Consider the following 9,517-nt stretch of genomic DNA (forward strand, 5'->3'; position numbering starts at 1 on the left):
GCTTTTCAGAGAGAGAGAGAGAGAAACATCAATGATGAGAAAGAATCATTGATTGGCTGTCTCCTGCACGCCCCCTTACTGGGGATTGAGCCTGCAACCTGGGCATGTGTTCTGACTGGTTCATGGGTTGACCCTCAACCACTGGGCCATATCAGCCAGGTTAGATGTTATTTTTTTGAGGAACAAAAGAAATCTAGCAACAAAAATGTTCATTATTTTTCTAACAAATAAGATATGACATAATAAAATAGTGACTTTAAAGAACATTTAAAGCCATATTGCAAAGGAATATCTTTAGTATTCTTAATACTAAAAAAGATTAATGATTAATGTGAAATTAATTTTTCAAAGCAAAAACTAAGCACCTAGAATCACCTACTAATTCTAAAACAAGCAACTGCCAATACTGCAACAAATACAGATATGAGAGAATTTCCCAGGTTATCATTCCATCTAATATGCAAATTTATTCTCTTGAAGCCATCGTCTCTAGTCCATTTTTACCTACAAAATATGCAACTAGAAGTAAAAAAAGCAATATATGACATAGCTTTAATATTTTTAATATTACAAATGAATTTGCATCCACATTTTTAAAAAAGTTATTGAACTTTACACATTTATATTTCACATGGTTTTAGTATTCAAATAAGAACATTACTTTTTAAAGCCCTGAAAATTAAATAATATAAAATGTAGTAAGACAATTTTTCAAATGCTAAACTCTAAAAATCTGTATCGCAGCTTTTCCCCTAATTATGTTTTAGTGCTTTCCCCCTCTACTCCTGTTATGACAGAAATATTTTATATCCAATATTGTACTTTAAAATTGTAGCAGCCCTACTAGATTATAAATGTAATAATAATCTCAGATATATCATCTCAGATATGTCCATGCTACTAAATAAAAGTATCTATACGTGCAATAGAAGGTTAACTACAAGATTAAGTACACAGCACTTTTATAGTTTAAAAAATATAAATTTCAATTATCATCTTCAACAAATACACATGAGAAAGTTAACTCTCTTGGGCTCTTGAAAATAACATATTTTTTAAAAAAATAGTCTTGAGGTGAAACAACAATTCTCTGCTTAAAATTACAGCCATATTATGCACTCTTTGTGTGAGGTAACATAATACTTAGTAAAAAATAATCCCCTCCCCTCCGTATGTTTCTTTTTTATTCTGTCTTATTTACATCATTATTTTCCAATCTACCATCTGTGACTCTGTCAATTTCATTAAAGAGAAATGTTTAACTTTCAAACCCAGCTGTTTTAAAAATGTTTAGGTTTGGCCCTGGCCGGGTAGCTCAGTTAGTTAGAACGTAGTACCAATACTCCAAGGTTGCAGGTTTGATTCCCGGTCAGGGCACATACAAGAAGCAACCAATTTTCAACTTGTGTGGTTTTTGGCAGTTGTGGCCTGTAAAATAGTGTTCTGTTTTGCTTTGCATCTTTAAAACATAAAATAAATTAGGCATCTTTTCAGTCAAAAAAAAAAGAAGCAACCAATGAATGCATACGTAAGTGGAACAACAAATTCATGTTTCTCTCTCTCTCTCTTCCTCCCTCTAAAATCAATAAGCTTTAAAAAAAAGTTTATGTTTTTAGTAGCTGTGTAATTTAGTGTATGTGAGGTCCCACTGGTACACCATGATGTCCACATCAGCTTCTACTTAAAAATAAGGTAAATCCTCTTGAATATTTTATAGGCACTGATAGTGGTGCTAATTATAGAGAGGCTGTAAGAACAGAGAGGTTGTCAACTTTCTGAGCCAGAGTGCTTGGGTAGGAATCCTGCTCCTATCTCTTCTTTGGGCAGGGTAGATTGGCAAATTTTGCCCTGTGCACCACAAATTCCTCATCCTTCCTAAGACAAGGCTATAGTACCATCCTTGTGTGTTTTTTTATGAGAAGTTAATAATATATAATAAGCATTAAGAATAGTGGCTGACATAAATACTCAAAATCAATAGTTAAGTTATTACTATGAGGCCCCGTGCACGAAATTCATGCATGGGGGGCGGGGTGTCCCTCAGCCTGGCCTGCACCCTCTTGCAATCTGGGACCCCTCAGGGGATGTCCAACTGCTGGTTTAGGCCCAAAACTGGCAGTCAGACATCCCTCTCACAACCCAGGACCGATGGCTCCTAACCGCTTACCTGCCTGCCTGCCTGCTTACCCCTAACCACCTGCCTGCCTAATCACCCCTAACCGCCTCTGCCTGCCTGCCTGATCGCCCCTAACTGCCTGCCTGATCTCCCCTAACCACCTCTGCCTGCCTGCCTCACTGCCCCTAACCACTAGCCTGCCTGCCTGATCACCCCTAACCATTTGCCTGCCTGCTTGATCGCCCCTAATTGCTTGCCTGCCTGCCTGATTGCCCCTAATTGCCTCTGCCAAAGCCCTGGGATGGCTTCGTCAGGAAGGACGTCCGGAATGATGTCTGGAAGGCTGTTCAGCTGTCCAGTCTAATTAGCATATTATGCTTTTATTATTATAGTTTATTGAAAATGATTTTATAAAGAAAACCCAAAAAGAAATGGCAATGCTTGCTAAGTGTCCACTTGTCAATTTTTTATTAAATAGTCCACTAAAAACTCACCAATTTTTTGCAGATTTCCAAACCACTGTTGCACCACTTCAAGCTGAGATGTCTGGTCTGGAAATGGAAAAGGAGTTTTTCCTGGACAAAGATGATTTGAGCTAAACAAAGAAAAAAATATTCCCATTAATTAATACAAAATTATCAGGTAATAGGTTTTCAAGATACTTGATAAGGGAGATCTTTTATTTGAATAACTGAAGATTTTAGAATAACTGTAGAAACCAATATCTGCATAACTAAATTGTCTCTAAGCTAAACTCCCATGCCAAAATCCCCATGGCACTGTAACTATGTTTCTATATGGCTATTGCCTTATTCTGATGTAAGCATAAAAATCAAAGATCATAAAAATAAAAAAGTAAACACTGGAGTCACTAAAAATCTAGTCTTCATGTGAGAAGCAGTCAACAATACGATTACCCATCACTTAGGCTCAGCTTCTCTGTGTGTGTTTATAGTTACTAATAAAGTACTTTAGAGACTAAACATGTTTAATATATACTTTTGCACTAGACCTGCTTCATATAAACAAAACTAAAAATTCCCAAGTATTAAATATACTCTACAAATACATTCATGAGCACATATATTCATATTAAAAGAGATTCTTAACTACAATTCAAAATCATCATTCTGATTCTCTTCCTAATAAGAAACAGAAATCATAGTTAAGAAGATCCCAAAGAATATCTGACAATGTTAGAAAAAGTAAATCCCTTTAGTTAGAGGCAGCTTCATTAATGGCAAATTAATACTAACACAATGTTTATTCAAAAAGTAAAAGCTTTTGATTAAATTATTCTTACAGTGCTTGATTGTTAGCAGGTCTTTCCAAAGATCCAGAACTATTGGATATCTTTTCCTTAAAGTGAAAAATATTGACATTGCTATTTGTGGGTGAGTATCTTTCTTCATTTTCATCTCCTCCTGATCTTTTGGATTTTGAAAGCATTTCTACCGAGTGACATCGTTCCATTGTACATGTGTTTGCTCGAGACTGACTATTAGAAGTGCCAGATCTATCAGAGGAATGGGCTCTACGAAGGTATCGAGAATGTGGCCTTTCTTCTGCATCATGGATTACTCTTCCCCTTCCACTATTAATGGTTTCTTGTTCTTGATTTCCCCAATGAGTGTAAAAACTGCTTCCATCTTCTGAAGAAGAAAAATCACTTGAATTTTTATTCTTTGGAAATACAGTCATTTTATTTGGGAGAGGCTGGCCAATCAAAAGTCTTCTTCTGTCAAACAAACTACCACTTATACTGGTACTGGAGGAAGCTGTCATTGCAGTAGAAATTGTGGCATGTCCACTATCAATTGAATCTTCTGAAGTTCCTAAATCCTTACTTTTTGTTGAAGAATTTCGGGACATAAAAGGATGGTCTAATACTGAAGACAGACTTAAACGATCTGCTGGGTTTCTACGAAGTAACTGGTGAATAAGGTCCTTGGCCTCTCCTGACAAAAAAGTTGGCATTTCATAATCTGCCAATACTACTTTATTCAATGTATTCTTGACTGTGTCAGTGTCAAAAGGTGGTCTCCCAATAAGTAATGTATAAAACATACAGCCCAATGACCAAATGTCAGATTCAAGTCCATGTGCACTTCGAGTTGCAATTTCTGGTGAAATGTAATTAGGAGTTCCACATAACGTATAGTGCTTTTCATGTGGCATTTTCAATTGAGTTGCCAGCCCAAAATCGGCAATCTTGATGTTCATATTACGCGTAAGTAAGAGATTAGAAAGTGTGAGGTCCCGGTGTAGTATTCCATGAGAATGGAGATACAACATTCCTGTGATGATCTGGTGCATGAAGTGTCGAGCTGTTAGAATGCAAAACATAAAACCTATGATTTAGAAAAACTGTAACATTAAGTATTTAAAATACATTATGAAATCCAAGTACACATGCCAGAGTATTAAAATTAGGACACTGGCTTGCAGCTTAGTTTTATTTTTACCAAACAAATAACACTCTGATAATTTCATAATATTCTTTAATTCCCTTTAAGACTATTAGGCACGCCTTTTATTTAATCTTTGTCCTTTCTAACTGATGAGTTTTCTGTATGCTTTTAAGGGAAACTTAATTTTATTAGCATTTGGAAGTAAATAGGTTAACCAGAAGTATCTAGCAATTAAGAGAAAAATTTTATAATGAACAAACAAATACATTCTTGTGGAAAAAAAAAAAAAAAAAGCAAAAGGTCCACTGATGTCCCCCAAACCCTACCAAAATGCAATCATCATTAACAGTTTGTATATATTTTCATGCTTGTGCTTACATCAACAAAAATATGTTGTAATAATTGCTTTTTAAATATAAAAATGGAATAAAAATGTAGTTTCATTACTTTCTCTTCCACTTCACAATATTTCTTGGAGATATTTCTGTCACACATAGATCTTATTTTTATTTAATAACTACTGATGAAAATTTGGGTCACTTCTATAATTTCAAGATTACAAAACATAGGCCAATAGACATTCTTGTACATGCTTGTTTTCTTGTGCATATCATGGGGTGTTTCTCCATGGTAAATTCAAAAAGTAAAATCACCGTACTGAAGGGTTAAATTTCATATCGTAATACCTTGCCAAATTGCTCTATAAAGGCTGTATTTTTATGCATATCCCTGTTCATATTAGGCAGTCTCAATCCAATGAGTAAAAAAAAAAAAATGGTACTCTTTTTAGTTGGCATTCTTATGATTCCTATTGAGTTTGAGCATCTTTTCATATTTAATGGCCATTTGTATTTTCTCTTCTGTAGACAGTCTGCTTATATCCCCCATTTACCTTTTTTAGGCATGCCTTATATTTTTAATATTAATTTGACAGGCATATAGTTTACAAATATTGTCTTCCAATCTTTGTCATTTAAATTTGTTAGCAGACTCTTCTGCCATACACATTCTTAATTTTAAGTAAATTAATAATCATTTTCCTTCATTGTTTTTACACGTTTGTCTTATTTTAAAAAGGCCTTGCCCTGGCCCTTGTGGCTCAGTTGGTTGGGCATCATCCCGTGCACTGAAAGGTTGCTGGTTTGTTTACAGGATGGGCACATGGCTGGGTTGCCGGCTCAATTTCCTATAGGAAATTGGTGCAGAAGGCAGCCAATTGATATCTTGCTCTCACATTGATGTTTCTCTCTCTCTTCCTCTCTGAAAATAAAAAAATCTTTAGCCCTGACCAGTTGCTTAGTAGTTTAGAGCATTGGCCCATGGACCAAAGGTTCTCAGGTTCAATTCCCAGTCAAGGGCATGTACCTGGGTAATAGATTTCATCCCTGGCCCCAGCCAGGACATATGATGTATGTTTCTATCACACTGATGTTTCTGTTTCTCATTCTCTCTCTCTAACTGCCTCCTCCCTCCTTTCTACTCTAACTAAAAATCTATGGAAAAAATATCCTCAGGTGAGGATTAACAACAACAAAAAATCTTAAAAATAAGTAAATAAAAAGGCCTTTTATTACATAGTATTATGAAAAATACATTAATCGCCATGAATATTTGTATGGGTTTATTTACAATTTGAATTATGTCCTTATTTTAACGCTTTTCGGTCCAATCTCGAGGCTGACTCGACAGACCAGGCGCTAGGAGCAGGTCCAACATCAAGCAATAAGAACATTAGAAAGCTCAACATTCAATCCCGTCAATTAATTTGGACCAGACTGTTTGTTTGAATTCCAAAAGTAACATTGGACCACAAAGGGTTAAGTCAAAGGATATGAACATTTCTATAACTCCTAGTACATATGGTCAAATTGTTTTTCAAATAGGTTATATAGATTTTAATGTATAAAAAGTCTATCAGCAACCACCTTTCTTAGTTTACCTGCAATGTGTTAGCAGGGCAAGATAATATGAAAACAATGTTTTGTGAGATGATGTATGGACCTTACATGTGAGCCTGAACTGAACTGTAAAAAGTTATTTATAAAAAACTGGGAAAGTTGAAACTGATTATGTATTTGTTAGTAAGAAATTATTAGATGTGATAATGATTTTGTGGTTATTTTTCTTAGGTCTGTATCTTTTAAAGATATATATATATATATATATATACACATACATATATACCAGGGGTCCTCAAACTACAGCCCACGGGCCACATGCAAATACAAATATTGTATTTGTTCCCGTTTTGTTTTTTTACTTCAAAATAAGATATGTGCAGTGTGCATAGGAATTTGTTCATAGTGTTTTTTAAACTACAGTCCGGCCCTCAATGGTCTGAGGGACAGTGAACTGGCCCCCTGTTTAAAAAGTTTGAGGACCCCTGCTCTATGGCATCATTGCCACCAACAGCCAAGTTTCCGTCTGTCACCATGTACTGGACCCCTTTACTCATTCACCCTTCCCCTCGGGTGGCCACCATACTGTGGTCTGTATCTATGTGTTTGTTTTTCTTCTCTGCTGCGGCCAAACCAAAGGCCTGGGTCCCGGGTGCCGGAGGAAAACCGGTGCCGGCAGCCAGGAGAAGGAAGGCCTATTGCGCGAATCTTCGTGCAACGGCTTCTAGTATATGTGTATATATATGTATTAAAAAGTCTATGATTTGCTTCAAATACTCTAGGAACTTGGGGGAATAAGGATACAAATGAAACAATTTGACCACGAGTTGATAGTTTTAAAGGTTGAATGGTTTAACTTCATGGGGGCTCATTATACTACTCTATTTATGTTTGATATTTTCTATGTAAGTCGCTTCAATAGTTATTTTGTGCTTGACTTAGAAGTTATTTTATAGTCATCAACAGCATTCTAAAGAGCTTTTTGTTTATTTATTTACTTATTTTTTAAATATATTTTATTGACTTTCCACAGAGAGGAAGGGAGAAGTACAGAGAGTTAGAAACATCGATCAGCTGCCTCCTGCACACCTCCCACTGGGGATGTGCCGGCAATCCAGGTACATGCCCTTGACCGGAATCGAACCTGGGACCCTTCAGTCCGCAGGCCGATGCTCTATCCACTGAGCCAAACCGGTTACGGCTTTTGTTTATTTTTTAAAATATATTTTTATTGACTTCAGAGAGAAAGGAAGAGGCACAGAGAGATAGAAACATCAATGATGAGAGAGAATCATTGATCGGCTGCTTCCTGCAGGCCCCCTACTGGGGATGGAGCCTGCAACCCAGGCATGTGCCCTCAACCAGAATTGAACCTAGGACCCTTCAGTCCACAGGCCGACGCTCTATCCTCTGAGCCAAACCGGCTAGGGCTCTAAAGAGCTTTTTACAGATTTAAAAGGATACATACTAAATTGCTACAGATTTAATTTAAAGTGTAATTTTTGGAAAATTTCTCCACTTACTTTACTTCTGTAATGCTTGGATATTTTATAGGAATTAATGGCTCTTACAATTGGGGGTGGGGAATCTCCTTTTGTAGTCCAAAGTAACAATTAAAACAGTTCTCTTTTGTAATACAACATTCTTCAAAACCACAAAAAGTAAAATTTATATCTACTAAAAAAGAAAAAAAGCAGCAGCCTACCTTCATTTTCTGAGAATGGTTTCCTTCTGTTCTTTAGATACCTGTTCATTTCTCCATTATGGCACATTTCTAATACTAAGTACACATAATTGCTATCTTCAAAATAGTTATACAGCTGAAATTTAAAAGAGCACAATAAATTATAATATACAAAAATCCAATGTCCTTGGCGAATTTTATAAAATTGTATTTTACCTCCAAGATAGAAGGATGTTTCAATTGGCAATGTATTTTCACCTCATTTTGGACTCTCTGTACCATTCCAGCTTTGTACATGGCTTTCTTATCTATCTAAAAATAACATGAGAGGTATAGATATTGATGATAAACTTTCAAACATGAAGTAGTCTAAAGTTAACTTTGAAAAGCGAACGAACACTTTAAAATATTCTGAATGCCTTTTACCCACTTCTTTATGAGATCAATTTACTGTTGTCTATCTTCCCCTTGCATTTAGCAGATTGCATAGCAGAGTGAACATTTAGAAAAGTTTGCCCAGTGCAGTCTAATACCTTCTCACAACTTAAAGAATTTAATAGCACGACTATCGTATCTATAATAACAATTTAGCCAAGCTTTAAAGCAAAACTCCCCTAGTGGTTTAGATAAGGGACTCTTAATTGCTTATATTACTCATTCTAATAGTCAAGAAGAGCATTTTAGGTTGTCAGTGTAACACAGAACTATGCACAAGTGTACTCTTATTAAAACAAATCATTATTTGTTCTTTGAATTCTACCAATGACTCCACGTATATATAATTGGAACAGATACTAGGTCTACTGACATTAATGAAGATAAAACAACTATTTAATCATGATCAAGGACCTTCTAAGTTATCCTTAAATTCAACTGCTGGATGTGGGCTATTTTCTTCTACCTAAGCAATGGGTTCTTTACATCACACTCAAAGAAAAGACTGTCAGATAAGGAGTTTCTGACATCTCAAGTACTACACTTCTCTAGGAGAGGTGAGAAGTTGATCAATATAATCTTACCATTTTGATTGCAACTTCCAAACCAGTGTGAATGGACTCAGCTCTGTAGACACCAGCAAATGATCCTTTACCAAGCAGATTTCCAACTTTAAAATCCTTAAAAGTGAAAGAATATGTGTGATGACTCACAGGAGTATTAAGGAAGGGGCTCGATAAAGGAGATAAAATGGATCGAGAGGGGAATTTGCACTCAAAATTCGAGCAGGTGTTACACCTCGATGCAGCGGGTGTCTGGGCTGGAAAGCATGTCGACGCCTTGCGGGGCTCCCTGCGCTCCCAGGCTGGGCTCCGGGTCGAGTAGCCTGATGCTCTGGTTCCTCAACCTCAGTGCGGCCTCCGCACCCTCCTCCCACCCCCAGCCAAGCCGGGGGGGCCAGGGCTCCCGCCGC

The 9,517-nt window shown here is 36.5% G+C and overlaps 1 protein-coding gene across 5 annotated transcripts in view; it reads right to left on the reverse strand.

Moving 5' to 3' along the window:
- Positions 1–9,517, reverse strand: part of PLK4 (polo-like kinase 4) — a 29,775-nt gene that overhangs the window by 19,705 nt on the left and 553 nt on the right. For 4 of the 5 annotated variants that reach the window (XR_001364319.1, XM_014548969.1, XM_014548970.1 and 1 more), the window contains exons 2-6: positions 9,129–9,224; positions 8,326–8,421; positions 8,131–8,245; positions 3,420–4,443; positions 2,611–2,711 (exon numbers count right to left, since the gene is read on the reverse strand). Coding sequence is in view for 4 of the 5 variants with exons in the window: in XM_014548969.1 (XP_014404455.1) it covers positions 2,611–2,711; positions 3,420–4,443; positions 8,131–8,245; positions 8,326–8,421; positions 9,129–9,224 (1,432 nt within the window). In the remaining variant the exon portion in view is untranslated. The remainder of the gene's footprint in view (positions 1–2,610; positions 2,712–3,419; positions 4,444–8,130; positions 8,246–8,325; positions 8,422–9,128; positions 9,225–9,517) is intronic. The other variant, XM_014548968.1, reaches the window with a different exon arrangement.

The sequence above is a fragment of the Myotis brandtii genome, unplaced genomic scaffold, assembly GCF_000412655.1.
Source record: "Myotis brandtii unplaced genomic scaffold, ASM41265v1 scaffold53, whole genome shotgun sequence".
Taxonomy (NCBI): Eukaryota; Metazoa; Chordata; class Mammalia; order Chiroptera; family Vespertilionidae; genus Myotis; species Myotis brandtii.